Source organism: Hyperolius riggenbachi, chromosome 6 (genome assembly GCF_040937935.1).
Source record: "Hyperolius riggenbachi isolate aHypRig1 chromosome 6, aHypRig1.pri, whole genome shotgun sequence".
In the NCBI taxonomy this organism is placed as follows: Eukaryota; Metazoa; Chordata; class Amphibia; order Anura; family Hyperoliidae; genus Hyperolius; species Hyperolius riggenbachi.
The window spans coordinates 153,735,939-153,758,244 of NC_090651.1; the positions used below are offsets into that span (position 1 = coordinate 153,735,939).

At 43.1% G+C, this 22,306-nt stretch overlaps 1 protein-coding gene across 2 annotated transcripts in view; it reads right to left on the minus strand.

The window, feature by feature from the left end:
- LOC137521184 (coagulation factor XIII B chain-like) overlaps positions 1 to 22,306 on the minus strand; it is a 701,298-nt gene that overhangs the window by 280,315 nt on the left and 398,677 nt on the right. For both annotated transcript variants that reach the window (XM_068240112.1, XM_068240111.1), the window contains one exon: positions 19,045 to 19,227. In XM_068240112.1, coding sequence (XP_068096213.1) covers positions 19,045 to 19,227 — 183 coding nt within the window. The remainder of the gene's footprint in view (positions 1 to 19,044; positions 19,228 to 22,306) is intronic.

Below are 22,306 nucleotides of genomic sequence, written 5' to 3' on the forward strand. Positions count from 1 at the left end.
ACGATGCTGACACTGTCACTTTCCGGACTAGTGCTCTTGAGGTCTCCCAGTGTTCATCAAACACAACAACCAACAGCCCTTCGGTGTGCAGCGCTACGGTTGAGTTGTCTGTTTCTGAGATGTTTGAGCACAAGAGGAAATTGCCAGCAAATGACCCCCGGGCCGTGGCAGTAACAGCCAGCCAGCATAGCCAAGCTTCTGGCCTGCGAAATGCTGCCATATCGAGTGGTGGAGACAAACAGCTTCAAGGGCATGATGTCAGTGGCCATCCCACGTTACGTGGTTCCCAGCCGCTACCACTTTGCGCGCTCTGCAGTGCCTGAGTTGCATGAGCACGTGGTCAGCTAAATAACCCGAAGCTTGAAGAATGCCGTTGCCTGCAAGGTTCACCTCACCACTGACACCTGGACGAGTGCGTTCGGCCAGGGTCGATACATCTCCCTTACCGCGCACTGGGTGAACCTTGTGGAGCCTGGCAGCGATTCCTCACCTGCTACGGCGCGGGTGTTGCCCACGCCGCAAACAGCTGGATAACAACAGCAGCACCTACCTCTCTGACTCCTTCTCCTCCAACGCATCTCAAAGCTGTACCTCATCCGGAAATGCTAACCCAGCACCAGCAGCAGTAGGATCGTGGAAGCAGTGCAGCACAGCTGTTGGCATGCGTCAGCAAGCGTTGCTGAAGCTGATCTGCCTTGGGGATAAGCAGCACACAGGGGAGGAAATTTGGAGGGGAATAAAGGAACAGACGGATTTGTGGCTGGCACCGCTGGACCTGAAACCGGGCATGAAGCTAGACACCTGGCACGAACTGGCAATGTACGCAATAGAGGTGCTGGCTTGCCCGGCAGCCAGCGTTATGTCGGAACGCTGTTTCAGTGCTGCCGGAGGCATCATCACAGATCGGCGTATCCGCCTCTCCACAGAAAATGCAGACCGTCTGACTCAAATTAAAATGAATCAATCCTGGATTGGAAACGACTACGCAACACTCCTGGACCCCAACCAAGTAACATGACCGATGAACATCTGGGATGGTTTAGCGTTTCCGGTCCCTGTTTATTGAACCTCTCATCTGTATTACATTTATGACTGCATGGCGGCAAAAAGCATTGCTGCTATATCCGCACGCTTTTTGTCCTCATGCAAGGCCTGGGTTGTTGTGTCTCACAAAGCGTGGCCTTCTCCTCCTGCGCCTCCTCCTGTTCCATCACGTGTGCTGCTGCTGCTGCTGCTGCTGGGTTAGCGTTGCCGCGTGGTCCCTGTTTATTGAACCTCTTATCTTTATTACATTTATGACTACATGGCGGTACAAAGCATGCTATCCGCACGCTTTTTGTCCTCATGCAAGGCCTGGGTTGTTGTGTCTCACAAAGCGTGGCCTTCTCCTCCTGCGCCTCCTCCTGTTCCATCACGTGTGCTGCTGCTGGGTTAGCGTTGCCGCGTGGTCCCTGTTTATTGAACCACTTATCTTTATTACATTTATGACTGCATGGTGGTACAAAGCATGCTATCCGCACGCTTCTTGTCCTCATGCAAGGCCTGGGTTGTTGTGTCTCAAAGCGTGGCCTTCTCCTCCTGCGCCACCCTCCTCCTGTTCCATCACGTGTGCTGCTGCTGGGTTAGCATTACCGGTCCCTTTTCCTGGAACCTCTTATATGTATTACATTTATGACTGCATGCCGACAAAAAGCATGTTACCTGTGCAAAGAAAACAGACATTTCCCGCATTTAAAAGACAGTTTTCCCTTTGAAACTTTAAAATCGATTTTCTCAAAAACTATAAGCTCTTTTTGCTAAATTTTTTTTTCCTCTTGTACCCACTCCCAAGGTGCACATACCCTGTAAATTTGGGGTATGTAGCATATAAGGAGGCTTTACAAAGCACAAAAGTTCGGGTCCCCATTGACTTCCATTATGTTCGGAGTTCGGGTCGAACACCCGAACATCGCGGCCATGTTCGGCCTGTTCGGCCCGAACCCGAACATCTAGATGTTCGCCCAACACTACCAGCAGGAAGGTCAGTAAGGATGTGTCTGGTAATGGGGGAGCGGATATTCGAGGTAGAAGAGGGGCATATTTTAGGGATTAGTAGAGATGGTGGCGAAGGGGAGGACATAAGTGTGTGTGTGTGTGTGTGGGGGGGGGGGGGGGAAGAATGAGCTTTGGGGAATTAAAGTGGCCATACATCTGTTGACTCGATAGCCGATCGACCATCCGTTTTGATATTATCGAATCAGATAAAAATTTTGGGTGGAAATTGGTTGAATGTATCAATCTGAGATGTTGGGAAATCTCAGGCCAATGTGGTTGTCAGGTGCGATAATCACGGCATGCGATAACCACGAATGATAGGCACGACGTAAACCCTGGTCTTTGTCCCTCAAAATGTATTATGTGCACCCGTTGCCTGTATTTCCGCATTGGCGCTCCACGTGACTACTGGCATATACGACGTGGGGTGCCTGTGTGACGTCATTTGGGCTGGGGCTGCCATGATAACGGGCCTCTGGTTTGTGTTTCCCCCCAGGCCAAAAGGTCCCAGTCCTCCCCTGAAATAAAGATACTACTTTTTGACGGTGCGGATCGTATGGAGTATTTTGCATGTTACTTGTGGCTCCAGAGGTGATCTCAGCACATCATTTCTTCACCATTGGTACAGTGGCTCTTACTTTTCTTTAGTGCATCTATACTCATTTTATATGGGATGGGCTGCATGTAGGAGCAGAAACCTTTCAACATTACTTAGTCTGGTTCGGTTTCGAGTTCTATTCTTACTATTTGTGATCTCTATTTTGTTAACAGTGAGTTTGGTTTGTATCTAAATCACTAGTTCATCTAATACTCTGATCTCCCCGGGCTTTTCTCTCCCCCCCCCCCCCACCCCCCAACAGAGAGCCTAGCTTCTCTGTCATATGCTCACACCCGCAGGTGGCCTGCCGCTTTAACTCGGTACGTCACGTGAGTACTCTTTGTTCTCTTTTACTCTAGCATAGCGAGCTCTAATTAGTTCACTATTGGATTACGAAAAAGGTCAAATCTAATCTGCCCTAGTCACCTGAAACATTGCACACTATGACCTCTGGAGGCAATTGTGAGCAATTGCCTCCAGAGGTTTAAAGTGGCAGGCAAGTGTGTGTGAAGGCTAGTGATAGTTACATACCTTCTGCTATATGTTATACTCCTATCAGATGCCCAGTGCGGACCTGCGTTTATCGAGGTTTTAATTTGTGCAATCCTCTATATGCTTACATTCAATCCATGCTATGGAAATATCAATGCAACTCTAAAAAGTGGGGAAAATCCAAGTGTGGATCCAGTAACAAAGATGGCTGCTCAGGTCATGTCACATGATGCTGGACTGTATATAAAAGACCATGGGAGGCACCCAGCCACCCCCCCTGACGTCACTCTGAGGAAGCCCATTGGGTGAAACATGTAAGTGGGAGGAGTCCCCGTTGATTGACCTCTTCCACCACTCCAAGCGTTCTGCGCGCTGGATCCCCGCTACTACGCGAGGCTGTGAGCGGGTTAATCATGCGCATCTTCAGCCAGGACCACGTGTGCTGCCCTGACAAACCACTGCAGCGGTAGCTCAAAGGAGAAAGGCGGAAAAACCTGCCGGAGATGCGCGGACTGCGGAGTGTGGGGGACCCGCAGGACGACGTAAGTTAAGCCTGGCATCTGCCTTCTGTTTAAGTGCTCTGTAGCTAAGGCTCCATGACTGAGCTTTTATAACAAATATATGAACTGCTTTCCTATCAATTGGCATTGTGGCTATTAAGCCAACCTGCTTTGAACTGATTATGAAACTGATGCCTGGAAGTGCAAGTATTTTTCTGTGAAAAGGCGATGTGCTGGATTAGCATGCCAATGTGAGAAGTGTATCTTATGGGACTAATTGAAGTAGCTACATCGTTTTGATATGGGCCCTTCTCTTTGGCTTATGGTGTAATGGTTAAGGGCTCTGCCTCTGACACAGGAGACCTGGGTTCGAATCTCGGCTCTGCCTGTTCTGTTCAGTAAGCCAGCACTAATTCAGTAGGAGACCTTTGGCAAGTCTCACTTACACTGCTACTGCCAATAGAGTGCGCCCTAGTGGCTGCTGCTCTGCTCTGGCGCTTTGAGTCCGCAAGGAGAAAAGCGCAATATAAATGTTATTTGTCTTGTCTTGTCTTGTCTTTTTTCTCCTCTTTTTTTGAGTGCACTCAAATTTGCTGCTTGAACTGTAACTCTCCTGGAATATACAGGACTTTCTAGTATATATATATATATATACATATAGATAGCTCAGCAGATGCACTGGCATTCAGTCTATTAAGCTAGCCTATACGCTGCAGCGGAAAATCAATAAGCACTGTTAGGTCTGTGTGAATGGATTCGTGTATGTGAGGGTGATGTGGGGAACTCCGGGGACTCCAATTTTTTAAGGAATTGTTTTTAGATTTTGGGATGCTGTGGTTGTTGGTTTCCAAATAAAGTTTTGCATTTTTTGTATGGATTGGTGAGGCCTCTGCAAGCTTTTTTCTTCTTTTTTCTAATTTTGAGCTAGTCACCTGAAACACCTGCCCTTCATTATATGTTTAAGATTATATTTGCCCTGCTTATATGGTATTTTCACTATACCTCTTGCAAAATGCCACTTGCCCAGGTCCCCCCTCCACCCCATGGAAAGTAGTATCATGTAATGCTAACGGTCTCAACATTCCTGAGAAGGGGTCTACATTTTTAGCTTTTATACAACGAGAACATGCAACATTTGCCTTTTTTCAGGAAACTCATTTTTGTCAGGATGCGGTCCCTAAGTTCTATGACAGATTCTACCCGACTCATTTTCATGCACCCTCCCCTCTACATAAAGCTGAAGGTGTATCAATTCTAATCCACCGCTCTATCCAGTTTCAGTTAGTATCTCAATTAAATGGTCCAGAGGGTAGGTATATTTTCCTACAGGGTAAAATTAATGACAGAGATGTGATGCTGGCATCCATTTGCAGCCCAAATAGCAATCAAGTCAGTTCTTTTAAGGAAGTGGTAGATTCTCTCCTTCCTTTCTACAAAGGCATGCTGATTTTAGGAGGTGACTTAAACTTACCACTGAATCCCCTCCTGGACACATCAAATGGGTCTTCCTCTATATGAGGTACAAAGACCTCAAAAAAATTAAGTAACAACTTGACAGATTGTCCTTGGTAGACATCTGGGCCATATGCAATTGACTTTTTCTCCAAAGTTTTCTCCTAGGTGATATTTTCGCACTTTATCAATAAAATGCATTTTAAGCCACCAGCAAGCAAGAAAATACTCTGTATTATTTTGACAGGACTTGTTTACCTACTTTTTAGTATCATTTCAATTGCAGAGGGCTAAAAAGTTATTGTAAACATAAGATGAAAAAGTATCTCCTGGGAGAAAACTCAGGTGAAAAAGTGAATTGCATATGGACCCTGGAGACTAATGCACCCTAAAGACAGGGATTACTCCTTCTTTTCAGCCGCTTACAAAAAATACTCCAGGCTGGACTATCTGTTCCTTACTCAAGCATCAATAGGGGTCCAGTCTCTAGCAGACCATGCTCCGTTTTTTCTTTCAGTTAAACCACCTATGTCTTCTCCTACCTGGCTCTTTCTGCTGGAGATTGAACCCCTTCCTGTTAGCAGATAAAAACAATGCGGAGTTGCTAGAGAGGCACATCTCTGAATTTTTTCAATCAAACAAAAATGGAGAACAATCAGACCTTCTAGTCTGGGAAACACATAAACCCTCTATTAGGGGACATCTAATTCGCATGGGAGTGTAAGGCTAAGAGGGAAAGACAGGCTGCAATTGACCATTTGTACATGCATATTCGCACATTAGAAAACCAGCAATAAAAGTCTTTGCTGGACAAGACACTGGAGGAGTTAACCACTCTGAGATCTCAGCTATCCATCTCTCTCTCCTATCGGTGGGGTTAGACGAAAGTTCTTACTTGCCAATGGTACCTTTTATCAAATCAAATCAAAGATAGCTTTATTGGCATGACCAAGATTACATAGTTACATAGTTACATAGTTACATAGTTATTTTGGTTGAAAAAAGACATATGTCCATCGAGTTCAACCAGTATAAAGCACAACACCAGCCTGCTCCCTCACATATCCCTGTTGATCCAGAGGAAGGCGAAAAAACCCTTACAAGGCATGGTCCAATTAGCCCCTAAAGGGAAAAATTCCTTCCCGACTCCAGATGGCAATCAGATAAAATCCCCAGATTCATTACAGGTATTGCTAAAGCAAGGGGAAATAGGGGACATGGGAGGGGGTGGGGTAGGGGGACAATGGCTAAGCAGTCTGTGGACATTTTTTAGGTTTACAGTTCCGTTATGCTCCTCTCAGTCTGTGGCATGCTGTGACATAGTGTGCAGTGATTGTCACTGTGGATTCCTCTTCTTCCAGTAGGATTGTAACGAATGGTGTCAGCTCACAGAGAGAATCTGCTTGTTGGCGATCTGCAGAATCGCCAAAAATACAGATATACCCGATTATGGATGATCTGCAGAATCACCAATAATGCGGGTATGAACTAACCTCTGGACACCTAATGTGTGAGTGCTTGGTGCAACAGTAACAATGAACACACGTAGAACAGATTAGGATCTCCTGAGGAGCAGGAGTCCCAGCAAGAAAAAATGAGCCACAGACACTACTGCAGCCAAGGATCAGTAGACAATAAGATCCTAATCTGCCAAGTAGTGAGATCATCAGGTGGAATGAGGTGATCAACAATACTGCTACCGAGAGTCACCAAGACTAGGAGACCTTGGTTTAAGGCTGAACACCCCTAGATGGGAATGGGTGATTCAGACCTTAATGCAGCACAGTATTTCCGAGGAGCGGGAATACTAGAACCCCTCAGGCTAGAAACCTAGAGGTGAGGGTAGCGTAGTCAGACAGGCAGGTTCGGCAACTCACGGACAGAGACAGTACAGAATCAAGAGACAGGATCAGTGTAAAGTGCAACAGGCAATAGTTCGGCAACGAGATCAGAAAGGCAAGGTACAGAATCAGAAGACTAGAGCGTAGTCAGGCAAGCAAGAGGTCATAACAGATAAACAATGCAATTAGTACTTTAAGCTATCAAGAATCTGACTCAGTGTGGATTCCCAGCTCCAGCCGGTTCTGGCACACTGTCGGATCTAGCTAAGGTCTGAGAGCTAGCACATATAGTATTCGCAACAGCAGACAGGGAACAACTGGCATACAGGTCCTATATGTACCAGGAGAGCTCCTCAGCTCCGCCCCAGTCATTCAACCAATCAGGAGGGCGGAAGGAGTCAGCTGACCGGCTGGGTCAGCTGACAGCCCTTCTACTAGCATAAAGGTCCTGTCGCTTGGCCCGCGCGTGCGTAAGCCTCAGCCTCTGAGTGTCAGAGAGGCTGCGTGCAATATCCGTGTTGGCAAGAAGATTAGTAGATGCCGGCTGAGTAGCGGGAACCGCCACTGTGCCGCCGGCCGTGGCAGCGGTATCCCTGCTGCCCTGAGGGAAGATGTCACAGACTGACTGTGCGGTGGAAACCGCCGGCTGAGACGCAGAAACCGCCGCCCTGCTGCCGCTTGCGGTGGCGGTATCTCTGCTAACCTTCACAAGGATATATGTTTTTCTCTCATCTTCTAGTGTGTGAAAGTCTGGGAATAGTTCCAACAATTTCTTAAAGTAAATGCCCCTGGTTGCAGTATATTTGTGGCAGTGCAGTAGGAAGTGGCTTTCATCCTCAAGGGTCTTCTGCTCACAGTGTTGGCATAGTCTCTCCTCCCTGGGTTTGTACGTCTGTCTGTGTCTCCCAGACTCTATTTCGAGGTTGTGAGAACTCAATCTGTAGACACTCAGGATTTTCCTCTCTTGAGAGTTTTGCAGCTTTTCCAGGTATGGAGCCATTTTATATTCTCTTTGTAGAGACTGGTATATGGTTAGCTTTTGTGACTGTTTTATTTCACTCCTCCATTTTTCCACATAGTCTTCTTAGCTGTGGTGTGTTTTATCTGGACTTTTGATATGACCTGTGGGTCGGGGGTTGGAGGGAGTTTATCAACATGCCAATAAAAGTGGCAAGCTTCTTGCCAAAGCCCTTAGAGAAAAAATGGTTAAAACTCATGTTAAATCCATCATTAACTCAAAGCAGGAAAAAAAAGCACACCATCCATGAAATAGTGGAAGAATTCCGCAAATATTATCGTGCTTTATACAACCTGCAGACTCCTCTGTTAGGTAAGGGAACCTTTCCCTCAAGAAAACAAGCAATTACTCAATTCTTGGAAAAATATGGCCTAACGGCAATGGACAATAAAGAGAGAGACAATCTTAATGTTTCTATCACTGAGGAAGAATTCCATTTGGCTGTAAAAGAACTACGACCAAATAAGAGCCCAGGCCCAGATGGCCTTACGGCCCAATATTATAAACTATAAGCGTACATCTTGTGCTCTCCTTTTATAGATGCTTTTAACAATGTCTCTGACCTAACAACCCCATCGAAGCAACTCTTAGAAGCACACATAACGGTAATCCAGAAACCAGAAAAAAGACCCCCAGTCCTGTGCCAGTTATCGTCCCATCTCTCTCCTAAACACGATTTAAAAATCTTTGCTAACATTTTGGCCACAAGACTACTGCCTATCCTAGAATCCAGAATTCACCCAGACCAGGTTGGTTTTCTACCTGGCAGAGAGGCGAGAGATGGGACGATGCGGGCTATAGGCATACACACACGGCTAACTCGCCATTCGGTGGAGGGATTTTTTCTCTCCATGGATGCTGAGAAGGCTTTTGATAGAGTTGCATGGGATTTTCTTATGGCCTCACTGAGACATATGTCGTTGGGGAGTCAGATGCTCAACTGGATCTCCTTACTATATTCCAACCCCACTGCAAAAATCAAAGTGAATGGCTTCTTGTCAGACTCTTTCCAACTTGCAAAGGGCACCCAACAAGGATGCCCCCTGTCACCATTAATCTTTATAGTTGTACTGGAACCATCCTCAATTGGATCAGAGAAGATGTAAACATCAAGGGCATATGTATGGGTGATACAGAGCACAAGGTGTCCGCATTTGCAGACAACCTCTTATTTTTTTTACCCTCTCCCAACATAACCTAACCTAACTTGATGGGAAAAAAGAACTAATTGGACTACTGTCCAACTATAAAATCAATTTGGCCAAGTCCTCAGCTATAAATATTTTGCTCCCCCCCCCGCGACATGCGAACATCTGAAATCAGTCTTCCCCTTTCAATGGGCCAAAACATCACTTCGTTACTTAAGCATTCCGATACCCATCCATCTATCACAGCTAATTGATTTAAATTTTCTCCCAATTATTAAAAATATAATAGCTGATATCCAGAAGTGGACCTCACTCCCACGCTTGTCTTGGTTCAGACGCATTCCATCCATAATGATGAACGTATTACCTCACATTTTATATGTGAGCCAAACAGTATCTGTCTTCCTCTCTCCTAAACATTTTGCCTCCCTGAAAGCCTCCATTAACAGGTTTATTTGGGACAAACGTCCAGCCAGACTTAAACATTCACTACTTGCACTTGATAAAGTTGAAGGAGGACTTGGTCTTCCAAATATATATAAATATCACCAGGCTGCTGTCTTAAGCAGAATACTAGAATGGTGCTTCCCAGCCTCTAACAAAGGTGGATTCAGGTGGAGCAGGCCTTTTCTGATTTTCCATTAAATAAGATACCTGGGCTTCCTCAAGCCTGCCTATCTATTCTACTAAAGTCCAATCCTCTGATACAATCCACTCTAACAATTTTTCGTCAGTTTACATCCAGAGGCAACCTGTCTAGTGCTCCATGCCCTCTAACACCAATCATTGAAAACCCTGAATTTCCGCCAGGCCCTGAGAAGGCCTTTTTAAAAGGTCTGAAATCCAGGGATATTAGACTCAGAGAAGTGTCCAGGAGGGGCATACCTACTCCTATCGAAAACTTGACCATTTTTAATGAAGGAAAATCTTGTCCCCAGTGGGCTTACTTACAATTAAAAAGCTTCATTAATTCATCTTCTAAGAAATGTAGCCTTTCCAGAAAACTGACAGACTTTGAAATCAAAGTGTCCTCTCATCTTCCACACCGACACTCTGTGTTATGGATGTATAAAGCTCTTCTCTACCTAAAAGTCCCTGACAGACTCCCATACCAAGACAAATGGGACCAGGCCCTAGGGTAAAATCTCAGAGGAGCAATGGGACCGCATCCTGACAAATTATCATAAAGGCTCAATTAACGTCAGCACTCAAGAGTTAAATTATAAAATTATCTCTCATTGGTATAATACTCCTGCAAAATTGCAGAAAATGGGCCTTTCTGACAATGACAAGTGCTGGAGATGTGGGAATACAGGGGGTGACCTCTTCCACATCTTTTAAATTTGCACCAAAATACTAAATTTTTAGCAAAAGGTTCACTTTTGGGCGGAGAAAATCTCCTCCATTGATATCCCTTTCACCCCAGAAATGTATCTTCTTCACGAAATCCCTTTCTCTTTCAAATCCTATAAAAGATGTATACTGATACATTTGATTAATGCAGCTAAAAGCAATAATCCCATGCCTCTGGAAATCAGAGAACCCCCCTTCAATTTCCCAATGGTGGAATAGAGTTAACCGTGTTGCAGACATGGAGAAGATTGTTCTTACAGCCCAAGATAGAGTAGATACATACAGTGCCTTGCAAAAGTATTCGGCCCCCTTGCAGTTTTCCACATTTTGTCATATTACTGCCACAAACATGAATCAATTTTATTGGAATTTCACATGAAATACAAAGTGCTGTACTTCACGTAGTGGAATGAAAATCATACATGGTATATTGCTTGATTATTGCGCCACAGTCTACACAATTCCTATATAATAAATCTACTGCCAGCCGCTGGGGTCGCTGCAGTGATTTCCAAAAAATGTTACGCCCAGAGGCAAACATTTACAGTTTTACGCTATGTTTTCTTTTATCTGTTTACTGGAATAAAAGACCTCAGGGGAGGTTAAGATTTTATGAACAGGAGTGAGAAAATTTTGTTCGCAAGGCATTACTGAGTGCAGTTTCCACCTGTCTGTAGAGGTGGGCTCCATCTGGTGAGCATATTGTTGTGCAGGGAGTGGGACCTTCACAGCATGGAATGAGAGCACGTTTTACACAGAGTGACACCAATGAGGAGTATATATAATTTTTCTTATATGGACAGTATTACCCTATGTCGAGAATTGTTTTTCTTGCAGGACCCCTATTATGTACATATGGATATGAGCACTGCCTAAGATCCACCATTTATTGAGGTGGTCTGAATTCGGTGAGCATATAAGGAGAAGGGGTGGGGGTCTATGAATTGATGACACCAGCCTTCACAATTCACTGGAGCACTTTTGGGTGGTGTGCTGTATATTACTGATTCTGAACGTTATCACCCTATGTGGAGAATTTCTGTATTTTTCTAGGAGTGGTGAAATCAACTGTATTTTCTCAGTGAACCTCTAGCAGTGATCCTAAAGGTGGATGAAATTACCTGAATGGAACTTTGAGGACTTTTTGTAAGATATAAAATAGTTTTGTGGACTGTGGACTAAAAATTGCAGGTACAGAGTCTGGTGAGCGCAGCAGATATATTTGAACATTGAAAATCATACATGATTCCATTTTTTTTTTTACAAATAAATAACTGCAAAGTGGGGTGTGCGTAATTATTCAGCCCCTTTTGGTCTGAGTGCAGTCAGTTGCCCATAGACATTGCCTGATGAGTGCTAATGACTAAATAGAGTGCACCTGTGTGTAATCTAATGTCAGTACAAATACAGCTGCTCTGTGACAGCCTCGGAGGTTGTCTAAGAGAATATTGGGAGCAAGAACACCATGAAGTCCAAAGAACACACCAGACAGGTCAGGGATAATGTTATTGAGAAATTTAAAGCAGGTTTAAGCTACAAAAACATTTCCAAAGCCTTGAACATCCCACGGAGCACTGTTCAAGCAACCATTCAGAAATGGAAGGAGTATGGCACAACTGTAACCCTACCAAGACAAGGCCGTCCACCTAAACTCACAGGGCAAACAAGTAGAGCACTGATCAGAAATGCAGTCAAGAGGCCCATGGTGACTCTGGACGACCTGCAGAGATCTACAGCTCAGGTGGGGGAATCTGTCCATAGGACAACTATTAGTCGTGGACTGCACAAAGTTGGCCTTTAGGGCCCTTTTCCACCAGCGCAAAAACGCAAACCGCGCAAGCGCTGAATCGCAAAAACGCAAACCGCTAGCGATTTTACAATCGCTACGGTTTGCTTTTTAACATAGGAATCGCGGTAGGTAATTTCCACTACCGCGATTCGTTTTTTACTTGATCGCGATCGCGCCGCGGAGCGACTTTTGCCGCGATTTTGCTATGCAGTGCATAGCATAGCAAAATCGCGGCCGCGAACGTCGGGGAATCGCCGCTAATTGCGATTCAGCAATCGCTAGCGTTCAGCGTGAACGCTAGCGATTGCTAGTGGAAAAGGGCCCTTATGGAAGAGTGGCAAGAAGAAAGCCATTGTTAACAGAAAAGCATAAGAAGTCCCATTTGCAGTTTGCCACAAGCCATGTGGTGGACACAGCAAACATGTGGAAGAAGGCTCTCTGGTCAGATGAGACCAAAATGGAACTTTTTGGCCAAAATGCAAAACGCTATGTGTGGCGAAAAATGAACACTACACATCACTCTGAACACACCATCCCCACTGGTAAATATGGTGGTGGCAGCATCATGCTCTGGGGGTGCTTCTCTTCAGCAGGGACAGGGAAGCTGGTCAGAGTTGATGGGAAGATGGATGGAGCCAAATACAGGGTAATCTTGGAAGAAAACCTCTTGGAGTTTGCAAAAGACTTGAGACTGGGGTGGAGGTTCACCTTCCAGCAGGACAACGACCCTAAACTTAAAGCCAGGGCAACAATGGAATGGTTTAAAAGAAAATATATCCATGTGTTAGAATGGCCCAGCCAAAGTCCAGATCTATATCCAATTGAGAATCTGTGGCAAGATCTGAAAACTGCTGTTCACAAACGCTGTCCATCTAATCTGACTGAGCTGGAGCTGTTTTGCAAAGAAGAATGGGCAAGGATTTCAGTCTGTAGATGTGCAAAGCTGGTAGAGACATACCCTAAAAGACTGGCAGCTGTAATTGCAGCAAAAGGTGGTTCTACAAAGTATTGACTCAGGGGGCTGAATAATTACGCACACCCCACTTTGCAGTTATTTATTTGTAAAAAATGTCTGGAATCATGTATGATTTTCGTTCCACTTCTCATGTGTACAGCACTTTGTATTGGTCTATCACGTGGAATTCCGATAAAATTGATTCATGTTTGTGGCAGTAATATGACAAAATGTGAAAAACTTCAAGGGGGCCGAATACTTTTGCAAGCCACTGTATATCAAAACTTGGCTTTATGGTACGACTTTCGTAACACACAAGAATATAAGTCTATGATGCAGAGGATTTAAGCTATAATGGCAATATGAGGAACCGTGTCATTCACTTCCTGCGATTGTGCTATATATGGTTCTTTCTGACTAATCCTGTGAACATTACGCTCTTTGTTATACCTCCTCTTATGCTAGATTACTATATATAAGATTGTGTTATGCTTCTTATTCTTTGATCGCCTATGTCCAATCTATTATGAGCAGTTTTTTGTATGTTGCATTTTATTATCTTTCAATAAAGCTTAAAAGTGAAAAGAAAAAAAAAAAGTTTTGTAAGCTCATTGTTACAATTCTACAAAGTCTTTTCAGTCGATTGATTTTGCTATATTTTTTAACTTCTGAACTCTAAGCTATTTGATCATTGCATAGGTTCAGCTCCTGTGTACAGTTACGTGCAAAGACATGGATATTTCAAATATCATCAGAAATGTAACACTAGAAAATATACTTTTATTATTTTTTAGTATTTATATAATGCCAACATCTTTCACAATTATTTTACAGAGTATATACTGTAAAGTTGTGTCACTAACTGTCTTTCAGTGGGGCTCATAATTTATTTATTGTATTAAGAAATTGGCAGGCTTAGTACTAGGAAATATCCAAGCAATAAAAAAAAAAAAAAACCAACAAATCCACTTACCTGGGGCCAGGGTCAGACTGGGCCACAGTAGTACAGTTTTTTCCCTCGGTGGTGGGCCCCACCTCCAGGTCTCTGGTGGGCCCCCCTCCTTGTCTGACAGAGTTTCAATTGCTGCCTGCAGCACAAAAATTCTCTTCTCAGTGCTGTAATCACTCATACTGAGAGCAGTGGCTCTCAGTATGAGTGATTACAGCACTGAGCTGCGGGCCCCGATGCAAGTTTTATATGGGGCCCCCCAATCACTCTATACATAACAATTGATATGGCGCACCAAAACCCGCCAATGGCAACTACAGTGTCAGAGGTGCAAGAAGGGGATGGGGAACAGCTTGTTAATGATTACCACTGTTCAAAGTATCTATAGAAGTGATGATTATGAGCACAGGACCAATAGAGAGGTAATACTGTAGTTAAGGGAGGGCCCTTCAGGGCCCTATTGGCCCAAGGGCCCCGATGCGGTTGCAACCTCTGCGGTCGCAACCTTTGCAAAGTAGGATATTACTTTATATTGAAGGAGGGGACTCTATGCAAAGTTTTACTGGGCAGCAGTCTCTCTGAATTACAATGCTGCTAAGATCATGTACATTTGGCCCTGTCCATAATACATCATGACCATGCCCACCTTCCGGTGCATGGTCACGCCCTTTTTTCACCGCAATCATGGGATGTGTGGGGCCCAGGTTGAAATTTCTTTGTTGGGCCCCCAGTGCCCCAGTCCGACCCTGCCTGGGGCTTCGGCCGGACCATGTGACCCGCACGTGGAGCACACAAGAAACCGACCAGGAAGCCGACCTGGCAAGGTCGGCTTCTGCAGCGCAGGACACCGAGAGCCACTTGAGCTGCGGCGAGGGCACAGGATGTCAGCCAGGGGCTGGAGGAAGCCCCAGGTAAGTGGATTTGTTTTTTTTATTGCTTGGACATTCCCTTTAGCACTAAGAATGAGCAGGCAAATTTTTTTAAAGTTCAGACTCAGAAAACAGGCTAATATCAATTGCTGAACTTTCTTGCAGAATTGCCAGCTGATTTGACATTTTCTGTAAAATTGCATTGAAGTAAATGGCACAGACTTTAGCGGTTAATAGCAAAGCTCCCATACATGATAAAATCATCACATTTACTAGGCATGTTGGGGAGAAAAGTGGTGACAATTGAAAAAAAAAATCAAAAAGGCATTGTAATTTTTGAGAAAATCCATTTGAAAGTTACAATACTAAAAATGTTTTTCAAATGCAATTAAATGACAAATGTATCTACCCATTGGTATTGCAGCTTTAAATATGGTATATCCCCAGCAAAAGCAGTGATGTTTTAACAAAAAAAAAAACTGAAATCCCCACCCCAGTGAAATGGGTTTAGGGGTTCTAATTTATCCCTTACCCATTCAACAAACTGTTAAAGATAAATAACACAATCAGAAACACAATAAATACTGTATTTTTCGGACTATAAGACGCTCTGGACTACACGATACACCTAGGTTTAGAGGGCAAAAATCAGGGGAACAAAAATACTAAACTTGGTGTATTAATGGTGCAGGGGTGTCTTATGTACCTTCTCTCCCCTCCCCCTTCAACTGTCTCTATCTATCTTTCACTGCCCAGCCACACTAACCCCTGCCGCCCCCTTCAGCTACACTCACAACACACAGAGCTACACTTACAACTAAACTCTGTGCTAGTACACTCACTACATTCCCAGCTACACTCACTACACTGACATCTACATTAAATACACTGATATCTACACTAGCTACACTAAAAAGGCAAGTAGATGGGATGAGGGGGTGGGAATGTTGAAAGAACGCGGAGCCATGTGGTCATGGCTGCGGACTGTAGCACCATCTTGACTGGGTTGGATGCACATTTGGTATATAAGACACACTAACTTTTTTCCCCTCACTTTTGGGGATCCAGCACCAATATCTTTGGAAATTGCCCCACATGAATATTGTCTAAGATCTTGATTAAAGATCCTCGCTCAACCTCTGTGGACCTGCCACACATGTTGCTCCCCTCCAATGGCATTCACTATACTAAAGTATAGTGAAAGCCCCGTAAAAAATGTTTAAATGTGCCACCGTGGCTCCTCATTCATCCTTTCACAGTCCAATGGAAATTCTCCTGATGGTTAAGCAGCACCTATTTTACTTTGGGTTAAGCATATTGGTAGGAAGGTTAGTATTTGGCAAATCAGTAGGAGAGGGTCCTTTTATACTGTATCAGTTGCTGTCAAATATAACTGAAAGAACAACTGATGTTCAGTGTCCATGTTTCCCTATGGCCTCTTTCACATCATACACTGAAAAACGGAAGTTTTTTTCACAATGTACTGCTATGGAAAGTTAAAATGCATTAAAATACAATGCATCAGAATGTGTAAAAGGGCCCTTAGTGTAACCTTAGGTGTATCAATAGGAAGGCTATTGTTAAGGGTATCGGTAACGGGATTAGTCTGCGGGAAAGTTAGTGGTAGAGAATAGGTTGGGGTAGTAGGTATTGAAATGGGTATGTAGAGTCTTAAAACTTTGTGGATTGGGAACTGAAAAATTAGGTTTATAAAAAAAAATGTGGATGCGGACAGCAGGGAGAGTATGAGTAATTATTCTCTCTAGTTGCATATACTTTGATTTGAAGATATCATACTGATGGGTGTTTGTCTGATAATAACTCAGTGTACAGATAAAGGACTTAGGGTTCCTGCGCTGTTAATAGGTACCTGTGGTCCTAACCAATTGGTCCCTGCACTGCATTAATGATCTTGTTAAAAGTGTTATGTTCTTAATATTTTGTGTAAGAAGAAGATATGGGAAATTTGTACCTTGAATATATAAATAAAGAATCTATAAATAAATAAATATAATAGTATTTGGTAAAAGATCTAAAATACCTTTTAGCAGGTTTCAATATAAGCAGAAGCTTCTATAAAATCTTGGTAGGCAAGGTGTGTAATTGAAGCTGGAAGGTGTTAGAGAGTGATAACTAAAGAGTTAAAGCGGAATATAACCCTGCATTTCAACTTTGCTCTAAAACATTATTTACAGTATATTATATGCAACCAGCAGTTTTTTTTTTTTTACTAGACCAGCATTGGAAGGGTTACACAGGGCTTTAAAGTTCCTGGAGATTTCTGCAGACGCATCCGAAGCTGAAATAGATACATTTTGTTTACATAAATGTATCTAAGTGTGGCACGTGACTCATCTTTCTGACTGAGAAGGAGCTTGGAGGACAGCCAAAGAGTGTGTAACATTTATCAATAGATACATTCAACTAAATAGAATGTATCTATCTGAACTTCTGCATATCTCTCCACGGAACTTTAAACCTCTGTGTTTAACCCTTCCAATGCTGGTCTAGTAAAAAAAAATGCTTTTTGCATATAATATGCTGTAAATAATATTTTAGAGCAAAGTTGAAATGTAGGGTTATATTCCGCTTTAATATAAGATCAAAGGTAGCGTTTGAATCAACAGCCATTTTCCTGAATTGGTCTTAGTGTACAGGTTAATTTGGAAACTGAATCCCAAACTCATAAAAGTCATACATGGGTGGAAAATTCTGTTTTGTTTTCTGGTGTGGAGAACATGTTCAGCATTCAAATGCATTAAAAGGGTATGGGAAGACTCCTACATATATGAAAAATACTGTGCAATTGAAAATAAGGAGGGGAAATATACCTGTATATACCAATTGCGTATTTTCTGGTGAAACGCTGCTGCAGTTATGTGTACTTTCTGGTGAACCGCTGCCGCAATAAGTTTAATTTCTGATGAAACGCTGCCGCATTACAATTATTTTCTGGTGAAGCATGGCCACATTACGATTATTTTCTGGTGAAAGGCTGCCACATTACGATTATTTTTTTGAGTGAAAAAATGGCTAGAGGCTCCCCTGATGTTGCAGATGCTAAAAAGTGGACAGACGCAGACACAACTGTGTTAGTGGGCTCAGGCCCTTGGGGCCCAATCAAACTATGTATACTGCAAAACATATCGATTCTAACATGTGCATTTTACATGTTATTGTAAACTAGTAGACCCAAGCCGTTTAAAAAAGGGCTCTAGGTCTTTTTTCTTCTACTGCCGCCAGTGCGCATTCGCTCGCCCGCACCCGCCAGGCGTGCGCATGCACCCTACCGCTTCGCTCGCCCACCCAGCTCCCTGGTCCTGTCCAGCTGTCCATACTGTGCACATGCGCAGTATCAAATAACAGGGACACAGGGACAGCTGGACGCAGCAACACAGGGAGATTATTATGGAGGATTCTTTGTCCTGGCATTACTGGCATTAATTACATCAAGTGATATAAGTGTGATGTCACAGCTCATGTTTGGGAGAGATATGACTTCTAGGAAAATGTCTATATTATGTGATACAATCAATTTCAGTAATGACAAAACCACAAATTCCCAGTGATGTTATTACCCAATCTGGCAGTTAGACTGGGTAACTGCCATTCACTAAGTGAATTTGAAAATAAAGAAAACCTTTAGAATTACCAATGAGAAGATGGGCTAGTCCAAAACATGTCAGTTCTGTCAGATTTCTACTAACTACTGTCATTGACAGCAACATGGGAGAAAAGTTATAGCACATTTTACTCTGGGAGAAATGTACTTTTTACAGTTACTGTACTTTGTTTTCCACGATAGTGGTCTTTTAAGCTTAGTTCTAGTGGCTATGACACATGATGTGGGACATACATTTTAACAAATCATTCTGCTATATGCAGTTTATGTTCCTTATTATTATGCATTTGGAAATTAAATCATTGTAAGTTTACATGACCTGTTGAAAAGTATGGCAAGTATATTAGCTTCTATCATATTGCCATAGAAAATATGAGGGAATGTAAGGGGGGCATATGTATAAAAACCTCAGCCATGACAATACCTCGACAGATTGGTGCCTTTTCCCATTCTCCATCTTCACATTTAATTCTGTTATTCCCCTCAAGTATATATAAGTTTGCACATTGATATTCTACAGAAGAACCTGAATCATAGTTTAGTTTTCTTAATCCTTTGATGTCCCCATTCTGCACTACTGGTGGTGAACCGCACTTTTCTCCAATTCCTAAAACAAAACAAAAAGCATTTTTATGTTACTAAACAAGACCGCATGTACAATAATGTTTCAGAATTACTAGATGAAGATTCAAGTGTGTCTTATAAGGTATTATTTTATTTTATATTTTGGTGTTGCAAACAAATATGTTTGTAATTAGTGGTGCTCAAATACCCCATTTCAAAATTCGAGTTAGGTCGAATTCGAATAGTAAATTATTCGAGATCAGTCGAATATTCGAGTCGAATAATTTTTACTATTCGATTCGACCTCGGAATTCGAGCTCACTATTCGAGTCGGTATTCGAGCTCATTATTCGAGCTGACTATTCGAAATGGCCTTAAATAGCTTCCAACACTTGTTTTGAGGGTGAATGATGCAAGAAACCTCTTTTTTTCCAAGTAACAACAGCAAGTGATTATGTGGGGATGTTCCTTTAAAAAAAAAAAGTTGAAAAGAGAAGTTGTGTCCAGAAATTTGTTCAGTACTGTATATACTTCTTCTTCTTCTTCTTTATCTTCTATATCTTCTTCTTCTTCTTCTTCTTCTATATCTTCTTCTTCTATATCTTCTTCTTCTATATCTTCTTCTATATCTTCTTCTTCTTTTATATTGTCTTCTTCTTCTTCATCTTCTTCATCATCATCTTCTTCTTCTTCATCTTCTTTTTCTTCATCTTCTTCATCTTCTTCTTCATCTTCTTCTTCATCTTCTTCATCTTCTTCTTCTTCTTCTTCTTCATCTTCTTCATCTTCAACTTCTTCATCTTCTTCTTCTTCTTCATCTTCTTCATCTTCTTCTTCTTCTTCATCTTCATCTTCTTCTTCATCATCTTCTTCTTCTTCATCTTCTTCATCTTCATCTTCTTCATCTTCTTCATCTTCTTCTTCTTCATCATCTTCATCATCTTCATCTTCTTCTTCATCTTCTTCTTCTTCATCATCTTCATCTTCTTCTTCTGCATCTTCTTCATCTTCTTCTTCTTCTTCATCATATTCTTCTTCTTCATCTTCTTCATCTTCTTCATCTTCATCTTCTTCATCTTCTTCTTCTTCATCATCTTCATCTTCTTCTTCTTCATCATCTTCATCTTCTTCTTCTTCATCTTCTTCTTCTTCATCTTCTTCTTCTTCATCTTCTTCATCTTCATCTTCTTCATCTTCTTCATCTTCTTCTTCTTCATCTTCTTCTTCTTCATCTTCATCTTCTTCTCCTTCTTCTTCTTCTTCTTCTTGTTCTTCTTCATCTTCTTCTTCTTCTTCTTCATCTTCTTCTTCTTCATCTTCTTCATCTTCTTCTGTATCGTCTTCTTCTTCACTTATTTCTCTTTTCAAATTTTTTTTTTAAAGAAATGCAGCTATTTTTGAGCGTAACAAATAGCTGGTGGCGCACGCATGTTGGAAGCGCCATTGTATGTGCTCCCTGGCAGTGGAAACACACAGACAGCAGGAGGTAAATTCAGCAGCAGGAGGAGGAGGATGAGTGTGTGGCAGCAGGCAGTCAATGAGGCAGGCAGCGTGACATAATAGCCCTGGTACCTAGCGGTGATACCAGGGCTGTAAATAAACACAGCAGGCAGGAGGTCCCAGACAGCGGTCGTGCAGCCCACATTGTGTCCAATACACAACTGGGACAACACAGTTTTCAACTCGGGCACCTCAGAAAAATTAAACCTTTTTTTTTTTTTATGGTTTTGTAGTTTTGTTTTTACAACAAATTACACAGACAGATATAGCTATTTTTTGACGTAATAGCTGGTGGCAGAGTGGCAGCAGAAAGTTAAATCTGTGTACCCTGGCGTTGGGAAACACAGACAGACAGACAGCAGCAGCAGGAGGAATGGAGGAGTAATGTGAGCAGCTATTGTTTGACGTAATAGCTGGTGGCAGAGTGGCAGCAGAAGGTAAATCTGTGTACCCTGGCGTTGGGAAACACAGACAGACAGCAGCATCAGCAGGAGGAATGGAGGAGTAGTGTGAGTGTGGCAGCAGGCAGGCAGCGTGACATAATAGCCCTGGTACCTAGCGGTGATACCAGGGCTGTAAATAAACACAGCAGGCAGGAGGTCCCAGACAGCGGTCGTGTAGCCCACATTGTGTCCCATACACACCTGGGACAACACAGTTTTCAACCCGGGCACCTCAGAAAAATTAAACCTTTTTTTTTTTTATGGTTTTGTAGTTTTGTTTTTACAACAAATTACACAGACAGATATAGCTATTTTTTGACGTAATAGCTGGTGGCAGAGTGGCAGCAGAAGGTAAATCTGTGTACCCTGGCATTGGGAAACACAGACAGACAAACAGCAGCAGCAGCAGCAGGAGGAATGGAGGAGTAATGTGAGCAGCTATTGTTTGACGTAATAGCTGGTGGCAGAGTGGCAGCAGAAGGTAAATCTGTGTACCCTGGCGTTGGGAAACACAGACAGACAGCAGCATCAGCAGGAGGAATGGAGGAGTAGTGTGAGTGTGGCAGCAGGCAGGCAGCGTGACATAATAGCCCTGGTACCTAGCGGTGATACCAGGGCTGTAAATAAACACAGCAGGCAGGAGGTCCCAGACAGCGGTCGTGTAGCCCACATTGTGTCCAATACACAACTGGGACAACACAGTTTTCAACCCGGGCACCTCAGAAAAATTAAACCTTTTTTTTTTTTTTTATGGTTTTGTAGTTTTGTTTTTACAACAAATTACACAGACAGATATAGCTATTTTTTGACGTAATAGCTGGTGGCAGAGTGGCAGCAGAAGGTAAATCTGTGTACCCTGGCGTTGGGAAACACAGACAGACAGACAGCAGCAGCAGCAGCAGGAGGAATGGAGGAGTAATGTGAGCAGCTATTGTTTGACGTAATAGCTGGTGGCAGAGTGGCAGCAGAAGGTAAATCTGTGTACCCTGGCGTTGGGAAACACAGACAGACAGCAGCATCAGCAGGAGGAATGGAGGAGTAGTGTGAGTGTGGCAGCAGGCAGGCAGCGTGACATAATAGCCCTGGTACCTAGCGGTGATACCAGGGCTGTAAATAAACACAGCAGGCAGGAGGTCCCAGACAGCGGTCGTGTAGCCCACATTGTGTCCAATACACAAC